The 27,350-nt window shown below is 45.6% G+C and overlaps 2 protein-coding genes across 3 annotated transcripts in view; one reads left to right on the top strand and one right to left on the bottom strand.

Moving 5' to 3' along the window:
* Positions 1-9,152, top strand: part of LOC112219932 (high affinity cAMP-specific and IBMX-insensitive 3',5'-cyclic phosphodiesterase 8B-like) — a 62,985-nt gene extending 53,833 nt beyond the window's left edge. For both annotated transcript variants that reach the window (XM_042302444.1, XM_042302445.1), the window contains exons 18-22: positions 3,628-3,845; positions 4,142-4,280; positions 4,473-4,640; positions 7,114-7,243; positions 8,111-9,152. In XM_042302444.1, coding sequence (XP_042158378.1) covers positions 3,628-3,845; positions 4,142-4,280; positions 4,473-4,640; positions 7,114-7,243; positions 8,111-8,220 — 765 coding nt within the window. In that variant the 3' untranslated portion in view covers positions 8,221-9,152. The remainder of the gene's footprint in view (positions 1-3,627; positions 3,846-4,141; positions 4,281-4,472; positions 4,641-7,113; positions 7,244-8,110) is intronic.
* Positions 9,153-14,249: 5,097 nt separating this feature from the next.
* On the bottom strand, positions 14,250-27,071 carry wdr41 (WD repeat domain 41). The gene is made up of 14 exons (XM_024382053.2): positions 26,865-27,071; positions 26,641-26,715; positions 26,291-26,406; positions 25,202-25,250; positions 23,496-23,624; positions 23,354-23,416; positions 17,927-18,038; positions 17,593-17,655; positions 17,377-17,481; positions 16,286-16,470; positions 16,011-16,132; positions 15,723-15,808; positions 14,915-15,048; positions 14,250-14,807 (listed from the first exon to the last, which is right to left on the bottom strand). Exons 2-14 carry the CDS (start codon positions 26,686-26,688, stop codon positions 14,667-14,669), a joined length of 1,353 nt encoding a protein of 450 aa, XP_024237821.1. The 5' UTR covers positions 26,689-26,715; positions 26,865-27,071; the 3' UTR covers positions 14,250-14,666.
* Positions 27,072-27,350: the final 279 nt, after the last annotated feature.

Genomic DNA, 27,350 nt, shown 5'->3' on the forward strand with positions numbered 1-27,350 from the left:
TATGCCAAACACACATACCAGCATACACACACACATCCCCATTCCAACTCTCACTGGTCACTGACATACATTCACCTCCTGCCAAGCAAAGAAAACTGATACTCTACACACACACACACACACACACACACACACACACACACACACACAAACACAAACACAAACACAAACACACATACACACAACTCCTACCACAACCCCACACCAACCCGAAGAAGACCTTCTGGTTGGACAATTGTTGGATATGGATACCACTTATGAACACCAATTAAATGACAAAATTACAATATTTCGCCTGTCCTATCAATGTGCTGATTGATTGATAAGTTGATCTACTATGTAATTCACTGTGAAGGGTTTTCAATAGTGTGTGTGTGTCACGTTCTGACCTTAGTTCCTTTGTTTTGTCTTTTGTTTTAGTATGGTCAGGGCGTGAGTTGGGGTGGGTTGTCTATGTTAGTTTGTCTATGATTTTTGGCCTGGTATGGTTCTCAATCAGAGACAGCTGTCAATCGTTGTCCCTGATTGAGAACCATATTTAGGTAGCCTGTTTTCCATTGTGTTTTGTGGGTGGTTGTTTTCAGTCTTTGTGTGTCTACACCAGACAGAACTGTTCCGGTTGTTTTCAGTCTTTGTGTGTCTACACCAGACAGAACTGTTCCGGTTGTTTTCAGTCTTTGTGTGTCTACACCAGACAGAACTGTTCTGGTTGTTTTCAGTCTTTGTGTGTCTACACCAGACAGAACTGTTCTGGTTGTTTCCAGTCTTTATGTGTCGACACCAGACAGAACTGTTCCGGTTGTTTTCAGTCGTTGTGTGTCTACACCAGACAGAACTGTTCCCGTTGTTTTCAGTCTTTGTGTGTCTACACCAGACAGAACTGTTCCGGTTGTTTTCAGTCTTTGTGTGTCTACACCAGACAGAACTGTTCCGGTTGTTTTCAGTCTTTGTGTGTCTACACCAGACAGAACTGTTCCGGTTTTCAGTTTTGTGTGTCTGCAGTGTTCTTTTTTCAGTCGTGTGTGTCTACACCAGACAGAACTGTTCCGTTGTTTTCAGTCTTTGTGTGTCTACACCAGACAGAACTGTTCCGGTTGTTTTCAGTCGTTGTGTGTCTACACCAGACAGAACTGTTCCGGTTGTTTTCAGTCGTTGTGTGTCTACACCAGACAGAACTGTTCCGTTGTTTTCAGTCGTTGTGTGTCTACACCAGACAGAACTGTTCCGGTTGTTTTCAGTCGTTGTGTGTCTACACCAGACAGAACTGTTCCGGTTGTTTTCAGTCGTTGTGTGTCTACACCAGACAGAACTGTTCCGGTTGTTTTCAGTCGTTGTGTGTCTACACCAGACAGAACTGTTCCGGTTGTTTTCAGTCGTTGTGTGTCTACACCAGACAGAACTGTTCCGGTTGTTTTCAGTCGTTGTGTGTCTACACCAGACAGAACTGTTCCGGTTGTTTTCAGTCGTTGTTTCTGCACCAGACAGAACTGTTCCCGTTGTTTTCAGTCGTTGTGTGTCTACACCAGACAGAACTGTTCCGGTTGTTTTCAGTCGTTGTGTGTCTACACCAGACAGAACTGTTCCGGTTGTTTTCAGTCGTTGTGTGTCTGCACCAGACAGAACTGTTCCCGTTGTTTTCAGTCGTTGTGTGTCTACACCAGACAGAACTGTTCTGGTTGTTTTCAGTCGTTGTGTGTCTACACCAGACAGAACTGTTCCCGTTGTTTTCAGTCGTTGTGTGTCTACACCAGACAGAACTGCTCCCGTTGTTTTCAGTCGTTGTGTGTCTATACCAGACAGAACTGTTCCCGTTGTTTTCAGTCGTTGTGTGTCTACACCAGACAGAACTGTTCCCGTTGTTTTCAGTCGTTGTGTGTCTACACCAGACAGAACTGTTCCCGTTGTTTTCAGTCGTTGTGTGTCTACACCAGACAGAACTGTTCCGGTTGTTTTCAGTCGTTGTGTGTCTACACCAGACAGAACTGTTCCGGTTGTTTTCAGTCGTTGTGTGTCTGCACCAGACAGAACTGTTCCCGTTGTTTTCAGTCGTTGTGTGTCTACACCAGACAGAACTGTTCCCGTTGTTTTCAGTCGTTGTGTGTCTACACCAGACAGAACTGTTCCCGTTGTTTTCAGTCTTTGTGTGTCTACACCAGACAGAACTGTTCCCGTTGTTTTCAGTCGTTGTGTGTCTACACCAGACAGAACTGTTCCCGTTGTTTTCAGTCGTTGTGTGTCTGCACCAGACAGAACTGTTCCCGTTGTTTCTTTGTTGTTTGTTATTCAGTGTTCAGTTTTCATTAAATAAGATGAACACTTACCTTTGGTCCTCACCTTCTTCCCACGACAGCCGTGTGTGTGTGTGTGTGTGTGTGTGTGTGTGTGTGTGTGGAGAGTATCAGTTTTATTTTCTGGCAGGAGGTGGATGTATGTCAGTGACCAGTGAGAGTTGGAATGGGGATGTTTTTATAGCTTCGGTCTTGTTCTCATATTTGACTCAGTCAATAAGTGTTTTGCCTTGAGGGCATTGAGATCCTCATACTTTCCCTCTCTTTTCTCCCTGCTTCTCCACTCCAATAAATATCTCCTCTCCTTGTCATAAAGTGAACATTTGCTAGTGATTATTATTATTAGTTGTGCTTGCAATAGCGTGCATTATTTGGTATTATTCATTTGTTGAGTATGAGGTTATGCTGAGAGTGTCCAAGTTATGCTCTAATGGTACAAAGTCAGGTGTAGGAGAGCAGTGAGTTGTGATCAGGCGCACTTTTATTTGGCAACAGCACAAAAGACAGACGCAACTGCGTCCAAAATCCTCCAGGTAAAAGTCAATAAGTGCGAAAACACTCACAAATATACAAATGTATGACAAATGCATACAACTGGTCACAATACGATACCAGGGGGAAAAACAGTCTGGCGCATCACACTAAACACTAACAAAACAATTTCACACAAAGACATGGGGGGAAACAGAGGAATAAATACATGCAGTGTGATTAGGGAAAGTAAACCAGGTGTGCAGGGAACAAGACAAAACAAATGGAACAATGAGAAAATGGGGCGGAAATGGCTAGAAAGCCTGTGACGTTGACCGCCGAACGCCGCCCAAACAAGGAGAGGAGCCGACTTCGGAGGAAGTCATGACAGAGGGAGACTAGGCACCATTTATATTTTATGCACAATTTCAACAACAAAAAAACATGGTCTAAAAGTCTAAAAGTCCAACTCCCAAAGTGATTCATAGGTGCATATGATTTTTTTCACTGATTCATAGGTGCATATGATTTTTTTCACTGATTCATAGGTGCATATGATTTTTTTCACTGATTCATAGGTGCATATGATTTTTTTCACTGATTCATAGGTGCATATGATTTTTTTCACTGATTCATAGGTGCATATGATTTTTTTCACTGATTCATAGGTGCATATGATTTTTTATTAAGAGAAACTGTAGATTGTTAAAGTTGTAGGAAACTGAGCTCCCTACTACATTTTTTCTATTATCTGTGCTTCTGTGGAAGTTTGACACTGATGTCACTTCCTGATTGCTATATGTCCCCCGGGACTCATGAGAGTTTTAGTTTACTAACACTACTTCCTGGTTGTGTCATGTGTTCTCAGGGCAGTCTGGACCAGCTGGACGAGGTGGCTGCGTTGATCGCGGCGACGGTCCATGATGTGGACCACCCAGGGAGGACCAACAGCTTCCTGTGTAATGCAGGAAGTGAGCTGGCCATCCTGTATAACGACACTGCAGTGTTGGAGAGTCACCATGCCGCCCTCGCCTTCCAACTCACTGTCAGGGATATCAAGAGCAACATCTTCAAAAACATTGACAGGTACAGTCAGGAGAGAGTCTAGGAGAGAAAATAGTGGTTTCCCCCTGGAGCTTTGAGGGCTTGCTAGCCTGGTCCCAGGTCTGTTTGTGTACAGACCGATCTGGGACCAGGCTAAGTGCTTGTTAATATAATGAATTAACATGCGACAGATATGGAGCATGTTGGGTTATTACCCTGGAACATTTCATGTGATGTGATTAACTTCTAAGTTTTTATGGACCTAGAACTTCTTGGAAAACAGTGAGGACAGTTGACTATCCTGGTCCTGTAAGTTCCTCTCTATGTGTTTATATTAGGACTCAGTTCAGGACGTTGAGGCAGGCAATAATAGACATGGTGCTGGCTACAGAGATGACCCGTCATTTTGAACACGTCAACAAGTTTGCCAACAGCATCAACAAACCCATGGCTGCCATCGAGGAGTCCAGTTCAAATGTAAGACAGAGCCCCTTGTCTGTGTATATATGTGTGTGTGTGTGTGTGTGTGTGTGTGTGTGTGTGTGTGTGTGTGTGTGTGTGTGTGTGTGTGTGTGTGTGTGTGTGTGTGTGTGTGTGACTAATTGTGTGTGCATCGAGAAGTGTGTGTGTGTGTCTTTGACCTTGTGTGTGTGTGTTTCTCTGTAACAGAGTGAAGGCAGTGACAACGAGGGTCCAGCCAGCATCAGGAACAGCCCAGAGAACCGGCTGCTGATCAAGAGGATGATGATAAAGTGTGCTGATGTGGCCAACCCCTGTAGACCTCTGGAGCTCTGCATAGAATGGGCCGGACGCATCTCTGAGGAGTACTTTTCCCAGGTGAGCGGGATGACAGGGATGGAAGGAGGAAGAGAGGGCTGCTGGAGGAGGGGATGGCTATATGTTAAATGTGGGATGACAGGGATGGAAGGAGGAAGAGAGGGCTGCTGGAGGAGGGGATGGCTATATGTTAAATGTGGGATGACAGGGATGGAAGGAGGAAGAGAGGGCTGCTGGAGGAGGGGATGGCTATATGTTAAATGTGGGATGACAGGGATGGAAGGAGGAAGAGAGGGCTGCTGGAGGAGGGGATGGCTATATGTTAAATGTGGGATGACAGGGTAACAGGGCAGAAGGTAAAGGAATGGAGAGGGGTAAGGGGACAGCGAGGGGTTAGAATGAGGAATGGGGAGGGGTAAGGGGACAGCGAGGGGTTAGAATGAGGAATGGAGAGGGGTAAGGGGACAGCGAGGGGTTAGAATGAGGAATGGAGAGGGGTAAGGGGACAGCGAGGGGTTAGAATGAGGAATGGGGAGGGGTAAGGGGACAGCGAGGGGTTAGAATGAGGAATGGAGAGGGGTAAGGGGACAGCGAGGGGTTAGAATGAGGAATGGGGAGGGGTAAGGGGACAGCGAGGGGTTAGAATGAGGAATGGGGAGGGGTAAGGGGACAGCGAGGGGTTAGAATGAGGAATGGAGAGGGGTAAGGGGACAGCGAGGGGTTAGAATGAGGAATGGAGAGGGGTAAGGGGACAGCGAGGGGTTAGAATGAGGAATGGGGAGGGGTAAGGGGACAGCGAGGGGTTAGAATGAGGAATGGAGAGGGGTAAGGGGACAGCGGGGGTTAGAATGAGGAATGGAGAGGGGGACAGCGAGGGGTTAGAATGAGGAATGGAGAGGGGTAAGGGGACAGCGAGGGGTTAGAATGAGGAATGGAGAGGGGTAAGGGGACAGCGAGGGGTTAGAATGAGGAATGGAGAGGGGTAAGGGGACAGCGAGGGGTTAGAATGAGGAATGGGGAGTGTGTCATTGCAGCTCAGACTGTTCTGGTGCTATAGGAGTTCACAGCTGGCAATCCTGACCTTAACAACTGCCTACTCAGCTATATTATATGTACAAAAGTATGTAGACACCCCTTCACATTAGTGGATTCGGCTGAAAGGTGTATAAAATCGAGCACACAGCCATGCAATCTCCGTAGACAAACATTGGCAGTAGAATGGCCTTACTGAGGAGCTCAGTGACTATCAATGTGGCACCGTCATAGGATGCCACCTTTCCATCAAGTCAGTTCGTCAAATTTCTGCCCTGCTAGAGCTGCTCTGGTCAACTGTAAGTACTGTTATTGTGAATTGGAAACGTCTTGGAGCAACAACGGCTCAGCCGCGAAGTGGTAGGCCACACAAACTCACAGAACGGGACCGCCGAGAACTGGAGTGTATAGCGCATAAAAATTGTCTGTCCTCGGTTGCAACACTCACTACCGAGTTCCAAACTGCCTCTGGAAATATTGTAAGCAAAATAACTGTTCGTCTGGAGCTTCATGAAATGGGTTTCCATGGCCGAGCAGCCGCACACAAGCCTAAGATCACTATGCGCAATGCCATACGCTGGCTGGAGTGGTGTAACGCTCGCCACCATTGGACTCTGGAGCAGTAGAAACACGTTCTCTGGAGTGATGAATCAAGCTTCACCATCTGGCAGTCTGACGGATGAATCTGGGTTTGGCGGATGCCAGGAGAATGCTGCCTCCCAGAATATATAGGGCCAACTGTAAAGTTTGTTGGAGGAGGAATAATGGTCTGGGGCTGTTTTTCATGGTTCGGGCTACGCCCCTTAGTTCCAGTGAAGGGAAATCTTAACACTACAGCATACAATGACATTCTAAATGATTCTGTGCTTCCAACTTTGTGGCAACAGTTTGGGGAAGGCCCTTTCCTGTTTCAGCATGACAATGCCCTGTGCACAAAGCGAGGTCCATACAGAAATGGTTTGTCGAGATAAGTGTGGAAGAACTTGACTGCCCTGCACAGAGCCCTGACCTCAACCCCATTGAACACCTTTGGGATGAATTGGAACGCAGACTGCAAGCCAGGCCTAATTGCCCAACATCAGTGCCCGATCTCACTGATGTTCTTGTAGCTGAATGGAAGTCCCCGCAGCGATGTTCCAACATCTAGTGGAAAGCCTTCCCAGAAAAGTGGAGGCTGTTATAGCAGCAAAGAGGGAACAACCCCATATGAATGCCCATGATTTTGGAATGAATAGTTTGACGAGCAGTTGTCCACAAACTTTTGGTCATGTAGTGTTTCCGTGTACACCTATAAATCTGCCCTCTCTCTCTCTCATGAGTATGTACATACTGTAAATACTATAGTGTGTGGTGGGGGTCGGTAACCTGTGTGTGTGTGTGTGTGTGTGTGTGTGTGTGTGTGTGTGTGTGTGTGTGTGTGTGTGTGTGTGTGTGTGTGTTGTGTGTGTGTGTGTGTGTGTGTGTGTGTGTGTTAACCTGTGTGAATCCATGTGTGTTTCAGACTGACGAGGAGAAGAGAGAGGCTCTACCGGTGGTCATGCCTGTATTTGACAGGAACACCTGCAGTATCCCCAAGTCTCAGATCTCCTTCATAGACTACTTCATTACAGACATGTTTGACGCCTGGGATGGTAAGAACACACACGTGGTGCCGAGGTTAGAAGGGCACAGGGGATCCACTGGGAGGGGGAGGGATCACGAATCCCAACTTTCCCAGGCCTCTCCTCTCTTCTACTTCCTCTATCCCTGTAAAAGAGGTAGAGCCTCCCTTTTCCCATCACAGTAGAGCACAGTAGCCCAGAGGAAATAGAGAGGGAGGGAGAAGGGGATGGGAGCCAAACAAAGGGGTGAAGAGGAGAAAGGGGGAGGAAGAAGGGGATGGGAGCCAAACGAAGGGGTGAAGAGGAGAAAGGGGGAGGGAGGGAGGGAGGGATATAATGACTTCCATCTCCCCGTCCCCATGAAATGAACCCTGACCTCTGGGGTGTTTCTGGGGGTTACCCCCCCAGAGAAGAGAATACATGTGTTTACAGTGAAAAAAGCTGGTGATGTCATGGAAAATTCCCAGAGGCCACTGGGAAAGGGTGGAGGGGCAGGGGTGGGTATCCGGGGGGCCGGAGGGGTTAAGTCGAGATGCACTGAAGCAGAACCTACTGTACACACACACACAAAAGCACACACATTCAGCCGCAAAAGTGCACACAGAAGCACAAAGATGCGCACACACACACAAGCATAACGCACAAACACACTCACACAGCAGGCTTTAATTCAGCAGGGTCAGGGCTGGGTTGTTGTCTGGTGGTTACCAGGTCAGGCTCAGACAGAGGGGCAACCAACGAGTTGGAAACTAGGAAGTAAACAACACCCACACAAACACAAATTGCTTGAGACCTAATTTCCCTAGCTGTCATTTCCTTGTGTGGAAACTACCGCTGGCTCATGTGTTTGTGTGCATGCAGATGTGTGTTAACCTCACACTCTCCTCTGTCCCCCAGCCTTCGCCAGTCTACCTGGCCTCATGGAGCACCTGTCAGAGAACTACAAGTACTGGAAGGGTCTGGACGACATGAAGTGCAAGAGCCTGCGTCCGCCTTCTCCTCCGTGACCCCTCCATCCCTCCCTCTCTCCCTTCATCCCTCCATCCATCCTTCCCTCTCTCAGGGCAGGGGGAGACAGCGAATGTAGCCCAGCACTGGTATTAAGCCCCTCCCACTGTGATTCTACCCAGCTCCACACACATTGGACTGTACTGTAGTCTGCAGACCTTAGAGCATGCAAACCCCAGAGTCTGTAGCTTGGAGCCCTGAGAAGAAACCAGGGGACTGTCATACTGGCTGACATAATAACACACTATCCCCTATGTAGTGGACTACTTCTGACCAGAGCCCCAACCCAAACACATTTCCCATCTTTGGTTATCTGATGTTGCCTCAAACTACAAAAACACATTTCATACAGAGAATCATTATGATGCCCAATGCTAAATTTAGCATGGGGGGCTCTGGTCAAACATACATGCACTACATGCACTACATGGGGAATAGGGTAACATTTTAGATTTGCCCTCTGAGGCTGAAGCCAGCCTCTTCAGACCCCTCTCGGGTCCCTGTTGGGCCCCTAATTGGACTCTACAGTCCTCCTTACCATCTGTCCCAGGCTGAGGGGTGAGGACCAACCAATCAGTCCCAGCCTGATGGGTGAGGACCAACCAATCAGTCCCAGCCTGAGGGGTGAGGATCAACCAATCAGTCCCAGCCTGAGGGGTGAGGACCAACCAATCAGTCCCAGCCTGAGGGGTGAGGACCAACCAATCAGTCCCAGCCTGAGGGGTGAGGACCAACAAATCGGTCCCAGCCTGAGGGGTGAGGACCAACCAATCAGTCCCAGCCTGAGGGGTGAGGACCAACCAATCGGTCCCAGCCTGAGGGGTGAGGACCAACCAATCAGTCCCAGCCTGAGGGGTGAGGACCAACCAATCAGTCCCAGCCTGAGGGGTGAGGACCAACAAATCGGTCCCAGCCTGAGGGGTGAGGACCAACCAATCCCCAGCCTGAGGGGTGAGGACCACCAATCAGTCCCAGCCTGAGGGGTGAGGACCAATCAGTCCCAGCCTGAGGGGTGAGGACCAACCAATCAGTCCCAGCCTGAGGGGTGAGGACCAACCAATCAGTCCCAGCCTGAGGGGTGAGGACCAACATGCTACAAACCAACCAACTGCACTTTAGCAGCTCAAAGTCACTTTCTCAAAATCTTTTATTTTTCCTGTCTGTTTTTCTGCTCTCTTCTCTCAGACAAGAGTCTGCTGTTTCTTCTCATACTGTACCTTTCTGTTTCTCTACTGTAGTATGTAGTACTGCTGAGATGGGTACCAAAGCTTCATTATACTGTGACTTCTACAGCTAAAAGAGGAGATCACGGAATGATTACAGAACTAAAGCATGTAGAGAGAAATCAGTTCACTCCAGCACATGCACACTGTTCTCACTCTTCCAACTAAACAGACAACTGTAAATTGTAACTCCGTTTACCTTGTTCTCTCGCCAGCTGAAAGTATTAAGGAATATTGAGCTCTGATAAGCCCTGTCAGGCAGAATCATACAGGTGTGTGTGTATGTGTGTGTGTGTGTGTGTGTGTGTGTGTGTGTGTGTGTGTGTGTGTGTGTGTGTGTGTGTGTGTGTGTGTGTGTGTGTGTGTGTGTGTGTGTGTGTGTGTGTGTGTGTGTGTGTGTGTGTGTGTGTGTGTGTGTGTGTGTGTGTGTGTGTGTGTGTGTGTGTGTGTGTGTGTGCGTGTGTGTGTGTGTGTGTGTGCGTTTGTGTGTTTGGCAGCAGCCCCAGCTGAACTGACTGCTGTAATATCTCACTCTATGGGGGAGAACCAGAGCTCTGTGCAGAGAGCCATGCCTCACATGCAGCTAGCTCATCATCAGGCTCCCCTCTGGGGCTAGAACCAGCGCTCACTCAGCCCCCTCTGGAACTCTGCTCCACATGGCTCTTAAAAGAGAACTATCCTGTCAACACTGGGGCTTAGTGGGAACAGTATTAGAACAGAATTACAACACTATTAGCGACAAGTGGGAGAAAAATAGCACTATATTAAGTACTGTTGATGTTCAATTATAAACCAAATAAGAAGTGAATTATCTGACCTACAGTAGGCCAAGTGTAATATTTATGACAGCTTGCATTGAAGCTAATCATAATTCATTACTTTAAAAAGGTCATAAAGTTCCAGTCCTCCATTTAAATATCAAAGGCACATGTTGTATTTATTTATTTAATTTAACCTTTATTTAACTAGGCACATTGATGTGGACACATACTGTAGACAATTGTAATCTCCAAATATGAAGGAAACAAATTATAGTATCGCAACATGAGAGCAGTGGCTAAGCAAGTTAATATTCCAAGCACAACCAACCCATTGATTTCCAGTTACTCTCTGGTGTGCAGTGCAGTTGTACAGTCGTGGCCAAAAGTTTTGAGAATGACACAAATATAAATTTTCACAAAGTCTGCTGCCTCAGTTTGTATGAATGCAATATGCATATACTCCAGAATGTTATGAAGAGTGATCAGATTAATTGCAATTCATTGCAAAGTCACTATTTGCCATGCAAATGAACTGAATCCCCAAAAATCATTTCCACTGCATTTCAGCCCTGCCACAAAAGGACCAGCTGACATCATGTCAGTGATTCTCTCATTAACACAGGTGTGAGTGTTGATGAGGACACGGCTGGAGATGACTCTGTCATGCTGATTGAGTTCAAATAACAGACTGGAAACTTCAAAAGGAGGGTGGTGCTTGGAATCATTGTTCTTCCTCTGTCAACCATGGTTACCTGCAAGGAAACACGTGCCGTCATCATTACTTTGCACAAAAAGGGCTTCACAGGCAAGGATATTGCTGCCAGTAAGATTGCACCTAAATCAACCATTTATCAGATCATCAAGAACTTCAAGGAGAGCAGTTCAGTTGTTGTGAAGAAGGCTTCAGGGCGCCCAAGAAAGTCCAGCAAGCGCCAGGACCGTCTCCTAAAGTTGATTCAACTGCGGGATCGGGGCACCAACAGTACAGAGCTTGCTCAGGAATGACAGCAAGCAGGTGTGAGTGCATCTGTACGCAAAATACTTTTGGAGGATGGCCTGGTGTCAAGAAGGGCAGCAAAGAAGCCACTCCTCTCCAGGAAAAACATCAGGGACAGACTGATATTCTGCAAAAGGTACAGGGATTGGACTGCTGAGGACTGGGGTAAAGTCATTTTCTCTGATGAATCCCCTTTCCGATTGTTTGGGGCATCCGGAAATAAGCTTGTCCGGAGAAGACAAGGTGAGCGCTACCATCAGTCCTGTGTCATGCCAACAGTAAAGCATCCTGAGTGGGGTTCACTCAGCACTCATGTGTGGGGTTGCTTCTCAGCCAAGGGAGTGGGCTCACTCACAATTTTGCCTAAGAACACAGCCATGAATAAAGAATGGTACCAACACACCCTCTGAGAGCTTCTCCCAACCATCCAGGAACAGTTTGGTGACGAACAATGCCTTTTCCAGCATGATGGAGTACCTTGCCATAAGGCAAAAGTGATAACTAAGTGGCTCGGGGAACAAAACATCGATATTTTGGGTCCATGGCCAGGAAACTCCCCAGACCTTAATCCCATTGAGAACTTGTGGTCAATCCTCAAGAGACGGATGGACAAACAAATTCTGACAAACTCCAAGCATTGATTATGGGCTGCCATCAGTCAGGATGTGGCTCAGAAGTTAATTGACAGCATGCCAGGGCGGATTGCAGAGGTCTTGAAAAAGAAGGGTCAACACTGCAAATATTCACTCTTTGCACCAACTTCATGTAGTTGTCAATAAAAGCCTTTGACACTTACAAAATGCTTGTAATTATACTTCAGTATTCCATAGTAACACCTGACAAAAATATCTAAAGACACTGAGGCAGCAGACTTTGTGAAAATTTATATTTGTGTCATTCTCAAAACTTTTGGCCACGACTGTAGGAGTACATTTTATTTTCCAACTGCTTTTTGTCCCTCCTGTGTCCCCATAGCGTGTTGCTGGTCCGTTATGATGTAGCATGGCAGTGTGGTCTGAGCAGAGCCACCTCACAGCAGCCTGATGAAACCACCATGGGAGAGACACAGTATGAAAGACTTGGATGGCTCTGGCTCAAACTATTCCCTATGTAGTGCACTACTTCTGGGGCAGAGATGTATGTGGTGAGAAACACTGGCACACTTAGCTTTTGGGGCTTAAACAGTTGCATCTTAAATGCACCCTATTGCCTTTAAAGTGCAGTACAGAATGGTAGTGCGTTCTATGGGGACATTTTAGATTGACCCGATCTTTGGATCCTCTCTAGGAAAAGAGACCATCAGACCAGCTCCCAGTACCCTGTACTGCTGCTTGGTTCTGTTGGGTTTTCAACTCCGACTCTGCTATTAAAACAAGATTGAAAATGACATTATCATCCCCTTCCTGTCATCTAAAACACATTACTGTGTAGCGGTCTCCCTCCATTGGTTGGCAGTGGGAAATGCAGTTCCAATAATGTCCTTGTGCAGCTACACAGTAGACATACAAGACAGGCAGTCCAAGGCATAGCCTGCTGGAAGTAGGGGTGCTGGTGTCTCCCCTGAAAAATCAGATATTATTTAAAAAATAATACTAATTACAGAAGTAGTGCACTGGGCCTTTACTAGTCCTATATTATCAGACCGATATATTTAGCGTGTCTGTAGCGCGTGCCCCTCCAAAATATTCTATGACACCCCCCCCAAACATCTTCCTGCAGCTATGGTCAGATGTGTTATGAATGGGTGGCAAGTTCCGAGTTCAAAGTGCTTGCGCATGCCTGCATGTGTGTATATTCAACCAAGAGAAACTAAACTGGGGTACGTAGTTAACCGAAGGAACAGTGATCTTCTTCAAGGTGCCTTACTTTGCTCCTCTCCTCTGAAACAGTGTTACTTCAGCTTCAAATGGTTTGTTTGGCTTCAAATGTTGTTTGGCTTCAAATGTTGTTTGGCTTCAAATGGTTTGTTAGGATTCAAATGGTTTGTTTGGCTTCATGTGGTTGATTTAGCTTCAAATGATTTGTTTGGTTTCATGTGGTTTGTTTGGGTTAGTGAGTAGCTGAACAAAGCCACTAGACTAAGCCAGAGTAGGCCTATTTTACGTTAGAATTTTAACCTGGCTCATGTCTCACATTCCTCAACTCCTCGTTCTCTGGTTGGTCAGAGTATCACAGTATATTAATGTCCCAAATGGCACCCTATTCCCCATATAGTGACAAATGAAGTGTGCTTTGTGGGTGAACATGGTGTCATTTGAGACTGACCCTCGACAGGTGAACACTACAGGTATTATGGAGAGAACAGTGTGTTTGACAATGACTGTATGCTAGTTTCAGAACATGGTAAGATAAATGCCTTAAAACCTCTTCCCATTGCTCACTCTGTCAAGGCTTCATAGTTTCACTGATATATGACACTGGAAACTACCAAGCTACTGCTGACTTCAACAACCCACTATGTAGTGTCCCATGGACTGTCATCTATTTTTAATAGAACCATGTTTTTTGATTGACTTTTGTTTCAGTTGTTCAGTTAGATGTGTTCAGATCTGATGTCACCCTCATGCTTCACCTCCTTTCCTCTCTTTTCCCCCCAAAACCAACCCGTTTCAGCTGAGGTGAGAGCATGGCTGACATCTACTGTGATGTCATGTTAACCAGGCTCTGTCATTGGTCAGAGACTGGCATCACTGGACACGGAGAACGTGCTAATCTGTTTCCTTCAGAACAACCAATAGAAACTCAACAAGCGTTAATGTATACAAGCTCTATTTTTTAAAATAATGATTCATTGTTTTGTCATTATTGGCCGTGAAAAGGCAACTGTAAAGTATAATGGTAATGTTTTATGTATTTTGGAAGGATTTTATGGTTTGAGGCTTTAGTTGTTTATAAAGCTGCTCTGGTTGGATCCTCCAGAGTTGAGTTGATATGAGTTTAGTCTTTTCTGGTCTGTGTCAGAAGAAGTCTGATCTTTGTCAATACTTGTTAAATGCATTAGTGAGAAACAATAAACATGTTTAAAATATACATATCCTGCAATATGGTGTTTGTGACCAGTTGTATCTTTAATTTGTGACATTTTTAGGCTTTAAAAAACAAGCAACTGTGGGGTAAAAATAGTTAAAATAACCATACAGACATTTGGCAAATAAATGTGTGACCGACTTGAAGACAGGCATACATAACATCAGATTAAAATTGAAGACTTGAAACACACAATTTCACACGTTGTAAAATCACTAAACCAACAAACATGGTAAAGAAATATCCATCACATTGTACACACACACATTATATATATATATATATATATGACACATCCATGAACCTCAGAGACAGTGAAATAACAACGCCTAGGAACAAATACATTCCACCCCTCTTTAAAACCTTAACTTCCAGTAGAAAGTGTTCTGTAAAATCATAAATAATTGTGTTAGTGACTGACAGGTGGGGGTGGGGGGTCAGAGTCCTCCGTTCTCCTCCAGTTTCCTGAAGAGGGCGAGACTGCGGAGGTGAGACTCTCTCTCTCTGTTCTTCCATGCAATCAGCAGGTGGTCTGTAGAACATGTTACCAGACCCTTCTCCCCAAAACTCACAAACATCTGGAGAGGACACGCAAGCAAAAACACACAAATACACAGAAATGGTAACATGTATAAATAGGATATTTGTCTAAATGTTGTCAGTTGATTATTACGTGACATCATACCTGCACGGCCCCTGAGTGTCCAATCAGGTCGCCCGTCAGTTCCAATGTTCTGAGACTGGGGAGTTCAAGAACCTTCTTCACAGGAGGCCCCGCCTGCTTATTGGACCTGCCGAAAGTCCACATCCCAAAGAACCCTGGAGGATGGAGAGAGAGAGAGAGAGATTTTAATAGAAAGCTGATGCTGTGACTTTTCAGATGGACTCGGCAACCAGACAGGTTTGGCACATGGACTCTATCAGCCACGACGTCATCACCACGAGATGTCAAGCAGTGGGCACAGCTCTGGGATGAGAAACATTCCACAACCATCCAATAAGACGTGACTGTAGACCGCCTGCCCCTAAGGGCTTGTCACATTTTTTCACATGAAAACATTTATCTTAATATGGACAATAAAAAGGGCATAAAATCCCAAAAGACCAAAATGATATTTCCCTTCCTTATAAATTACAGTGGACGTGCAAAAAGAAAAACCAAGTCAGGAAATGTGATTTGGCTGAGTGTGTGTGTTCGCTGGCTGATCACAGTGTTCAAGAAGGAGGCATCACACTGACAGACTCGGAGCTCTGAGCTGTGGTGAAGTGATGGATGAACAGAACAAGAAAGCGAGGGAAAGAGAGAAAGGACCACAGCTCAGACTCAGAGGAGCGCTCCAATCCACTTCAAAGGCAGCTGTGTAGGATTAGTATAGACGCTAGCCTAGGCTAGTGACATCACTGGCATAGTCTGTCTAGCCCTCCTTTGATCCCACCACTACACTGACTCCGCTGGGTCTGTGTGTGTGTGTGTGTGTGTGTGTACGACTCACCTGCAGAGGCTGGTTCTGCAGGTAACAGGAGGTCCTGCATCTCCCAAATCCTCACACTGCCATCCTCGGAGCACGACATCAGCCCCCTGCAACACACACACACTATAAGAAATCTATAAAAACACTGCAGTGTGACACACATGTACCTTACAGAAGAGAGAACAACACAGGTAACGTGTGAAACCTGATAAAGACCATTATGTTTGATAACATTGTTGTGGCTGAGATAAAGAGCTTGGGAACAGCAAACAGTGGGTCTCTTAATAAGAGCAGGTGTGATTTGATTACCCATCAGGCAGCAGCATGGTGTGTAGTACGTTGGAGTCATGGGCTGTCTTCCTGTAGGCCACAACACTTTTAGTGATGACGCTGTACACATACAGACCACTGCCCACTGCAGCCACCATCAGCTAGGGAGGAAGAGGTGATAAAAGATCATTCATTTGTAGTGTATTGAGACCTTGTGATAATGCACCTTAAATACCAGTTGACTTGACTTGATTAACAACACTAACTTTCAACCTAAAATAATCTCACCATGTCAAAACACTTTGGGTACTCACCTCTCCATCGGATGTCAGCTGTTGGATGGACATCTCACTGGGTTTCGGAGCGGCCAATCGGATCTCAGCCTGGGTGTCGGTCTGAGACTCCTCCCACAGGATGTGCTCATAGGCCATAATCGTCCAATCAACAGCGTCCCACAGGATCAGCTCGCCAACATGGGACCCACTGGCAAATAGGCCATCTGAAAAGGAAGAGGTAGAGGAGGAGTAGGAAGAGTAGGAGGAAGAGGGGAAGGAGGAAGATACCATAGAGTTTGAATTTGTGAAGTAGAACCTCAGAAATTCAAATCCCAGACTGCCCGGTCAAAGTTTAGTTTCAGTTTAAGTTAAACCAAGTCAACCTGAAATATACACTGAGTGTACAAAGCATTAAGGACACCTGCTCTTTCCAAGACATACTGAAGACTGACCAGGTGAATCTAGGAGAAAGCTATGATCCCTTACTGATGTCTCTTCAATCAGTGTAGATGAAGGGGAGGAGACAGGTTAAAGAAGGATTTCTAAGCCTTGAGACATGGATTGTGTTTGTGTGCCATTCAGAGGGTGAATGACCAAGACAAAATATTTAAGTGCCTTTGAACAGGGTATGGTAGTAGGTGCCAAGAACACCACTTTGATTGTGTATTTGTCACGCTCAACAGTTTCATGTGTGTATCAAGGATGGTCCTCCACGCAAAGGACATCCAGCCAACTTGACACAACTGTGGGAAGTTTTGGAGTCAAAATGGGCCAGCATCCCTGTGGAACACTTTTGACACTTTGTAGAGTCCATACCCCGATGAATTGAGGTTGTTCTGAAGGCAAGAGGGAGGGAGAGGGGTGCAACTCAATATTAGGAAGGTGTCTTTACTGATGTCAAATACACTCAGTGTATTTGACATCAGCAAAGTGATCTCTCTATCAGACCTGCTAGGTCATATCCATATAACCTCTTTAGTGAGGAAAATGTACTTACTACGACGGTGATACTTGGTTGTCTCACCTTGCTATCTTGAAATGAATGCACTAAGGGGCTCTGGATGACAGCATCTGCTGAATGACTAACATGTCAAATGTAAATGTGAGATGATGAAGAGATAAAGGCTGACCATTGATGTTGATGAGAGCGTGGATGCTGTCCTGGTGGTCAGATAGACGTCTGACCTCTGCCACAGACAACCGGGACCCTGTGGACATGGTCAGCCTGAAAATCACTACACAGAGGGAGGGAGAGGTTGTTTACCTTAGATCAAAAGAGATACATGGACAACACAAAGGTTCATAAGGAATACAGGACTACAACCATGGTTACTATTACTACTCACCTATATCTTTGTCCATAGCTGCTGCTATACAGTTCTTAGGCAACTCCACCATGGCACTGATTCCTTGAGACACAACACAAGACTAACATTGAATCCCTTCATATATGAGATTAAAATACATAAATAAGCCCAAACGACAGTAAGCCTTTTATCAAATGGAGTGAAAAGGTGGTGCTGAATGGACAAGATCAGACAGTACTCCCTTCCTTTAAAAATGTTTGCTCCCTTTTGTGGCAACTGAACCGTAATCCTGGTTTCTCTGTGTACCATGAGGTTAATGTGTGAATAGTGCATTATGAATGAATGTATCCTAACATGATCTCGGTGTTATTACCTGTGTCGTGGTGGTGCTGGCTCTGACACTGCAGCTGGAAGTCTCTGTTCCACACACACAACTCATTTCCTCCCGACACCCACACACATAACCGCTCCAACACCAGCAGACACTAACAGAGATAGAACGATAAGAGTACACACGTACCCACCCACCCACACACTTATATCTCCACCTAAACAATAGAATCACTTGGAGAAGGGTATCAGTCATTATCAACCTATGGAGACTAATTACCATTCTACCATTGTTGCATAAACCGTGGGGTTTATGCAACAATGGTAGAATGGTAAATAGCCTAACCAGCCTAACCAATCTATCCACCTCATCCCCATATTGTTTTTATTTACATTATTGCACACCAGTATTTCTAATTGCACATCATCATCTGCACATCTATCACTCCAGTGTTAATTTGCTAAATTATAATTACGTCGCTACAATGGCCTATTTATTACCTTACCTCCTCACGTCATTTGCACACACTGTATATAGACTTTGTTTTTTCTATTGTGTTATTGACTGTACGTTTGTTTATTCCATGTGTAACTCTGTGTTGTTTGTGTCGCACTGCTTTGTTTTATCTTGGCCAGGTTGCAGTTGTCAATGAGAACTTGTTCTCAACTATCCTACCTAGTTAAATAAAGGTGGAATTAAATTAAAAATAAATTGCAAATATTTTGAATTAATAGTGGAGTTCACAGACATAAAGAGACAGTATGTCTAAATATAACCTGAACTGACTGTATATATAGAAACAGTATGCTAGATGGTGAAAACAGATGAGGGAAAGATATGGAACAGCACTGTTGCCCCTAGCAACCCCCTCCCAAATTAACATTTAAATTTAATTCTCTTGTTGAAAAATAATATCCCACATATAAATACAGCAATGTAAACACTTAAGAGTAGAAAAATGTTTTTTGAGCAAAATAGTGTTGTTTTTTTAGACAACTGCAAACGTAAAATTTTGGAGAACTCTTCCAATTGAATTTCCCTGCTCAGAAGAATTAATGCCATTAAAATGGTCTTCCTCCCACAACTGCTCTACCTATGTCAGAACATCCCAGTATTCATACCTAAATCCTTTCATAAACAACTGGACTCAATTATCAATCCTTTCATCTGGGATTATAAAACACACAGGATAGGTAAAAAACACCTCTGGAAGTCCAAGATGGAAGGATTGTCTACCCCAAATGTTCTACACTGCTCAAAAGAATAAAGGGAACACTAAAATAACACATCCTAGATCTGAATGAATGAAATATTTTTATTAAATACTTTTTTCTTTACATAGTTGAATGTGCTGACCACAAAATCACACAAAAAGTATCAATGGAAATCAAATTTATCAACTCATGGAGGGCTGGATTTGGAGTCACACTCAAAATTAAAGTGGAAAACCACACTACAGGCTGATCCAACTTTGATGTAATGTCCTTAAAACAAGTCAAAATGAGGCTCAGTAGTGTGTGTGGCCTCCACGTGCCTGTATGACCTCCCTACAACGCCTGGGCATGCTCCTGATGAGGTGGCGGATGGTCTCCTGAGGGATCTCCTCCCAGACCTGGACTAAAGCATCCGCCAACTCCTGGACAGTCTGTGGTGCAACGTGGCGTTGGTGGATGGAGCGAGACATGATGTCCCAAATGTGCTCAATAGGATTCAGGTCTGGGGAACGGGCGGGCCAGTCCATAGCATCAACGCCTTCCTCTTGCAGGAACTGCTGACACACTCCAGCCACATGAGGTCTAGCATTGTCTTGCATTAGGAGGAACCCAGGGCCAACCGCACCAGCATATGGTCTCACAAGGGGTCTGAGGATCTCATCCCGGTACCTAATGGCAGTCAGGCTACCTCTGGCGAGCACATGGAGGGCTGTGCGGCCCCCAAAAGAAATGCCACCCCACACCATGACTGACCCACCGCCAAACCGGTCATGCTGGAGGATGTTGCAGGCAACAGAACATTCTCCACGGCGTCTCCAGACTGTCACATGTGCTCAGTGTGAACCTGCTTTCATCTGTGAAGAGCACAGGGCGCCAGTGGCGAATTTGCTAATCTTGGTGTTCTCTGGCAAATGCCAAACGTCCTGCACGGTGTTGGGCTGTAAGCACAACCCCCACCTGTGGACGTCGGGCCTTCATACCACCCTCATGGAGTCTGTTTCTGACAGTTTGAGCAGACACATGCACATTTGTGGCCTGCTGGAGGTCATTTTGCAGGGCTCTGGCAGTGCTCCTCCTGCTCCTCCTTGCACAAAGGCGGTGGTAGTGGTCCTGCTGCTGGGTTGTTGCCCTCCTACGGCCTCCTCCACGTCTCCTGATGTACTGGCCTGTCTCCTGGTAGCGCCTCCATGCTCTGGATACTACGCTGACAGACACAGCAAACCTTCTTGCCACAGCTCGCATTGATGTTCCATCCTGGATGAGCTGCACTACCTGAGCCACTTGTGTGGGTTTTGTAGACTCCGTCTCATGCTACCACTAGAGTAAAAGCACCGCCAGCATTCAAAAGTGACCAAAACATCATCCAGGAAGCATAGGAACTGAGAAGTGGTCTGTAGTCACCACCTGCAGAACCACTCCTTTATTGGGGGTGTCTTGCTAATTGCCTATAATTTCCACCTGTTGTCTATTCCATTTGCACAACAGCATGTGAAATGTATTGTCAATCAGTGTTGCTTCCTAAGTGAACAGTTTGATTTCACAGAAGTGTGATTGACTTGGAGTTACATTGTGTTGTTTAAGTGTTCCCTTTATTTTTTTGAGCAGTGTATTTTACTATTGGTCCGCTAACCTCTGTGCTCTTATGTTTTGTCTGGATGACGCAGCTGGCTTAGTATGGAGTGTGAGGATAGCGGCCCTTCTTCTATTGACGCTGTGATTTTGTCCCGTCAATTTGGAGATGTCACTTTATGGTAACAATCCTATTACACATAGCACAGTCCGTATCTGAAGCAAACTAAGTTCCATTTTGACCTTATACCAATATCATTCTGCTCCCTACTGCGAAGAATAAGTACTTTGTCCCCTCTAACCTTGATAACACCTTTGCGCGATCGGGAGGACTAGGGATCAATACCATAGAGGATTTTTTATATCGAAGGGACCTTTGCCTCCTTTGATTTGCTGAGGGAAACCTATAATCTTCCCAGAAGTAACTTTTTCAGATCCCTACAGATTAGAGACTTTGTTAGAAAACATCTTCCTACATTTGGAAATGCTAAACCTTCCATGTTTGACGGATCCATGAAAATGTGTCCCACCTCAGACAAACTGATATCTCTTCTAAATGACGCTTTTCAATCTGTTAGCACACCTTCTACAGATGCCATTAAGGCAAAATGGGAGGAAGAACTAGGGACTGACATTTCTGGAGCAGGCTGGGAAGAGAGCGGGAAGTATATCCACACCTGCTCCATTAACTCCAGACATTGTCTTACACAATTCAAGATCTTACACAGATTACACTATTCCAAAACTAAACTGCATAGGATATTTCCTGATACCTCCCCTGTGTGATAAATGTCCTGCTGTGCAGGGTACACTACTCCACTGCTGTGCCCTATGCTCTAACCTGCATGGTTATTGGTGTGGAATGTGTAGGATCCTCTCTGAGGTTCTGGAGTCTTTAATTGACTCAGACCCACTTCTGATCATCCTGGGAGTGTCAGAAACCCTAAAATGATTAACCAAGACCCCAAAACAACTCATCTCTTAGTCTCATTTCGGCAACAAAAAGATATCTTGTTGTTTTGGAAAAGGAACAAAGTTCCCTCTACCAAATTATGGGGGGTGGCATCTGCCCTCTGCTTTCTGTTTACTTGTTCTGTATATCTTGTTTTCTTTCTTGTATGTGTTCAATAAAAAAATATTTAAGCAACAAAACATTCATCACTTTCTTTTGAAATGACTGAAATGACCAGATATTTTAGACACTACATGTTAAAGGTAATTACATAAGACATTACGCAGGCCGGCGGGGTAGCCTAGTGGTTAGAGTGGAGGGGCGGCAGGGTAGCCTAGTGGTTAGAGTGGAGGGGCGGCAGGGTAGCCTAGTGGTTAGAGTGGAGGGGAGCGGCAGGGTAGCCTAGTGGTTAGAGCGGCAGGGTAGCCTAGTGGTCAGAGCGGCAGGGTAGCCTAGCGGCAGGGTAGCCTAGTGGTTAGAGCGGAGGGGCGGCAGGGTAGCCTAGTGGTTAGAGCGGAGGGGCGGCAGGGTAGCCTAGTGGTTAGAGCGGCAGGGTAGCCTAGTGGTCAGAGCGGCAGGGTAGCCTAGTGGTCAGAGCGGCAGGGTAGCCTAGTGGTCAGAGCTGCAGGGTAGCCTAGTGGTCAGAGCTGCAGGGTAGCCTAGTGGTTAGAGCGGCAGGTAGCCTAGTGGTTAGAGCGGCAGGTAGCCTAGTGGTTAGAGCGGCAGGTAGCCTAGTGGTTAGAGCTGGCAGGTAGCCTAGTGGTTAGAGCGGCAGGTAGCCTAGTGGTTAGAGCGGCAGGTAGCCTAGTGGTTAGAGCGGCAGGTAGCCTAGTGGTTAGAGCGGCAGGTAGCCTAGTGGTTAGAGCGGCAGGTAGCCTAGTGGTTAGAGCGGCAGGTAGCCTAGTGGTTAGAGCGGCAGGTAGCCTAGTGGTTAGAGCGGCAGGTAGCCTAGTGGTTAGAGCGGCAGGTAGCCTAGTGGTTAGAGCGGCAGGTAGCCTAGTGGTTAGAGCGGCAGGTAGCCTAGTGGTTAGAGCGTTGGACTAGTAACCGAAAGGTTGCAAGATCAAATCCCCGAGCTGACATCTGTCGATCTGCCCCTCAACAAGGCAGTTTAACCCACTGTTCCTAGGCCGTCATTGAAAATAAGAATTTGTTCTTAACTGACTTGCCTAGTTAAATAACAGTAAAAAATGACTTTAATTGGGACTCGGTAACAAAGATAGCTTCTCTCCCCAAGCCATAAGAGTGCTAAATGGCTACACGGACTATCTACATTGGCCTTTTGCATTTTCTCTATGTACATTCAACACAGTCACGCTCCAATACACTCACACACTTCATTTGCTCACACACACACTCATATGCAATCATCATATACACTGCTGCTACTCTGTTTATCACATATCCTGATGCCTAGTTACATCTACCTCTATTGATCCAGGATCCCTGCACATTGTAAATATGGTATGGGCACTGACCCTGGAACTGACCCTGGAACTGACCCTGTATATAGCTTGCTTACTTTTCATGTTCTTCTTATTTCTATTTCTTGTGTGTTTTAGTTCTACTTGACTGTTTTATAGTACTACTAATATGTACTACTGCATTGTTTGCGAAAGAGCAAGAAAGGCATTTCACTGTACTTCACTGTGCACATGACAATAAAAACAGCACTAGGTAACATATGGTAACGAGTTGCAAGTTTGCCAACAGATGAAAAGCAGATGAACATACCTTGACAGAGGACTGGAGGTCTGAGACGGTCTGAACCCTGTTGCCTGTCTCTGGGTCCCACAGCTGAACCACAACACTCAGGAAACACAACAACAGGGTTCTATGTGTGTGTGTGTGTGTGTGTGTGTGTGTGTAAGGATACACTGAGGGTGCGGTCCGAGGAAGCTGTGATGAGGGAGGTGTGTGTGTTCTCTCCACTGGTGTGTGTGTAGGCTGTCATGGCCGTTATCTGCTGGGAGTGACCCCTTAGTTCCAGCAGCCTCTCTCCTGTCTGAGAACACACAAACACATACACGACAATTCGTATTATTCAAAATATATTCACAACACTGCCACCTATCGGTGCTACTAAAACACTACTACCCTTTATTCTTGCTTTATCGTTTCAAATGTTTATTTATTTATTTATTTTATTTCACCTTTATTTAACCAGGTAGGCTAGTTGAGAACAAGTTCTCATTTACAACTGCGACCTGGCCAAGATAAAGCATAGCAGTGTGAACAGACAGCAACACAGAGTTACACATGGAGTAAACAATAAACAAGTCAATAACACAGTAGAATTATTTATTTATTTTTAATTTAAAAAAGCGTTTATATACATTGTGTGCAAAAGCATGAGGAGGTAGGCGAATAATTACAATTTTAGCAGATTAACACTGGAGTGATAAATGATCAGATGGTCATATGCAGGTAGAGATACTGGTGTGCAAAAGACCAGAAAAGTAAATAAATAAAAACAGTATGGGGATGAGGTAGGTAAATTGGGTGGGCTATTTACCAATAGACTATGTACAGCTGTAGCGATCGATTACCTGCTCAGATAGCAGATGTTTAAAGTTGGTGAGGGAGATAAGTCTCCAACTTCAACGATTTTTGCTATTCGTTCCAGTCACAGGCAGCAGAGAACTGGAAGGAAAGGCGGCCAAATGAGGTGTTGGCTTTAGGGATGATCAGTGAGATACACCTGCTGGAGCGCGTGCTACGGGTGGGTGTTGCCATCGTGACCAGTGAACTGAGATAAGACGGAGCTTTACCTAGCATGGACTTGTAGATGACCTGAAGCCAGTGGGTCTGGCGACGAATATGTAGCGAGGGCCAGCCGACTAGAGCATACAGGTCGCAGTGGTGGGTGGTATAAGGTGCTTTAGTAACAAAGCGGATGGCACTTTGATAAACTGCATCCAGTTTGCTGAGTAGAGTATTGGAAGCCATTTTGTAGATGACATCGCCGAAGTCGAGGATCGGTAGGATAGTCAGTTTTACTAGGGTAAGTTTGGCGGCGTGAGTGAAGGAAGCTTTGTTGCGAAATAGAAAGCCGATTCTAGATTTGATTTTGGATTGGAGATGTTTGATACGAGTCTGGAAGGAGAGTTTACAGTCTAACCAAACACCTAGGTACTTATAGATGTCCACATATTCTAGGTCGGAACCATCCAGGGTGGTGATGCTAGTCGGGTGTGCGGGTGCAGGCAGCGAACGGTTGAAAAGCATGCATTTGGTTTTACTAGCGTTTAAGAGCAGTTGGAGGCCACGGAAAGAGTGTTGTATGGCATTGAAGCTCGTATGGAGGTTAGATAGCACAGTGTCCAAGGAAGGGCCAGAAGTATACAGAATGGTGTCGTCTGCGTAGAGGTGGATCAGGGAATCGCCCGCAACAAGAGCAACATCATTTATATATACAGAGAAAAGAGTCTGCCCGAGAATTGAACCCTGTGGCACCCCCATAGAGACTGCCAGAGGACCGGACAACATGCCCTCCGTCTACCCAGCTTTTGCTCAAAGCCGTTGGATGTTTATATGTTCCTACATCCCCCCTCGATCTCCCCTCCCAGACAAATGGCTCACCTCCACGTTCCACACCAACACCAGACCATCGTCTCCTGCAGATGCAAACCTGGGAAACAACAATGTCTACTTATGACATGACAAAACACTGGTCCTGCTTACAGTCCTGCTACTCACCTAAAAGCTAAAGACAAAGCATGATGGTGATAATTACCCAATACTCTTCAGGTATGAAGAGAAAAAACATGTATCAACTCCAAATGACTGAACCAGAAGGATGTGTTTCAGTGAAACAGAGAGTAAGCTTACTGTCCACAAAATCCACTAACTCCCCTGGGATCTTAAAAACACCTGTCCTCAGGCTTAGCTCCTTTCCCTGACCTCTGACCCCTACCCATCTACAACCAAACTACAGGATGAGAGGATCAGAAAGAGTAAAGGATGAGATAGAAGAAAGAAGAGAAAAGGAACTGTCTTTCCAGCAAACGAGGGCTGGAAAAGGATACATTTTGGGACTTGAAAAGCAATCTGGTGAGAATGTTCCGGCCCCTGCCCTCGGCTGCTGGCCTGTCTGGAGAGGACGAGGCCCAGAGGAGGGGGTCATTACTGAGGTAGACGAGGCGTGAAGCTCTGCCGGACCCACCCAACTCCACACACACACACACACACACACACACACACACACACACACACACACACACACACACCTCTCAGATCAGCTAGAAAGCACTTATGAGACCACTTATGCAAACCCACTGTACCATAGTAGCACGCAGCATGCTTCCACCAAGCAATGCATTACCTGTGAAGGCTGTTAACTATGTATTCAGTGGTCAGTGGGGGGTGGAAGAGCAGGTGGGGTAGCAGGTGTGTAGGAGGCGGGGGTTAAGAAAAGGGATAAACTATAGAGTAACCGCACACATACAGTATAAAATACACACAACCCAGTAAAGATTTGTTGCGGAGAAGATCAAACACACACACACAGTCCAGCAGTGGTGATGATTAAGCTCTTGTCACGCTCTGTAAGTTTGCTTTGGAGAGGATCTGCTGTCAATCACACTGAGAGATAGAGTCCAGCAGATGGTAGAGTGAGAGAGAGAGGGAGAGGGAGAGAGAGGCAGAGAGAGAGAGAGGAGAGGTGCTTACCTGAAGTCATCAATCTGCACCAGAAATCGAACAATGTCAAAATGTCCTTTTAGCACCTGCAGTTCAGTGAACCAGTTTTTGGGCTGTTCCTCCCCAATGAATAGCACAGGGTTTTTCTGCACACATAAGGGATAAAAATGAGACGAGGAGAGACAGCAGGTTGAAAAGCCACTCAGTGAATTCAATCACATAAGAGAAGGTAAGAGAATAGTGAGAAAAGCATGGAAAGGGTCGAGAAAATGAATGATGTATATCTCTGCACAAATTATAGTAAGAATTATAGCCAGTACAAGACCACAACCAGGTAACTATAGCATTAACATCACACAAAACAGTTAGCCAGCTATTACCTCGACAGACCCCTGTGCTTCCCGACCACCGAGTATCCATCGCAGCATGACTGGCTAATGGCTATGCAGGAGATTCTGATGACAAGGAGACGACAGATGTCAGAAGTTGCACCATGGCACAATATGCAATTGCTGTTGTTGATGACAAACAGCTGACCCCTGCATGTAAACAATTCTGACAAGCTAATTCAGGTTAGCAAGCAGAGAATGTGATTATATCTTGCCTTAACAATCATTTGGCGTGAGACGTTCCCAGATCACGGTCGTCTTGACGCCTTTAAAATAGCTGTCGGGGATATCTCGTTGTTATTTAGTAGGGAAATCTGCCACTTGAGATCCAGCTGGCAAACCAAGACCCGTGAAATTTGACATGAAACTGTCAAGCTGAGCTTTCGCAACAAAACATTCATGTGACAGTAGCTAACTACGGAAGCGCAGGATGGACACATTAATGAAAACGTGAAAAACGCAAACGCAACTTCGCAAAGACCTGTCGACAAATTGATATTATTGTTCTGCCTGTTCCTTATCCTTAGTAATAGCTGGCTAACTGTTTTGTGTGATGTTAATGCTATAGTTACCTGGTTGACAACCATTCTCTACGGTATCTCTAAGCAAATATGGTCTTGTACTGGCCATAATTCTTACAATAATTTGTGCAGAGATATACATCATTTATTTTCTCGACCCTTTCCACGCTATATAAAATC

This window comes from Oncorhynchus tshawytscha, linkage group LG20 (genome assembly GCF_018296145.1).
Source record: "Oncorhynchus tshawytscha isolate Ot180627B linkage group LG20, Otsh_v2.0, whole genome shotgun sequence".
Lineage (NCBI taxonomy): Eukaryota > Metazoa > Chordata > Actinopteri > Salmoniformes > Salmonidae > Oncorhynchus > Oncorhynchus tshawytscha.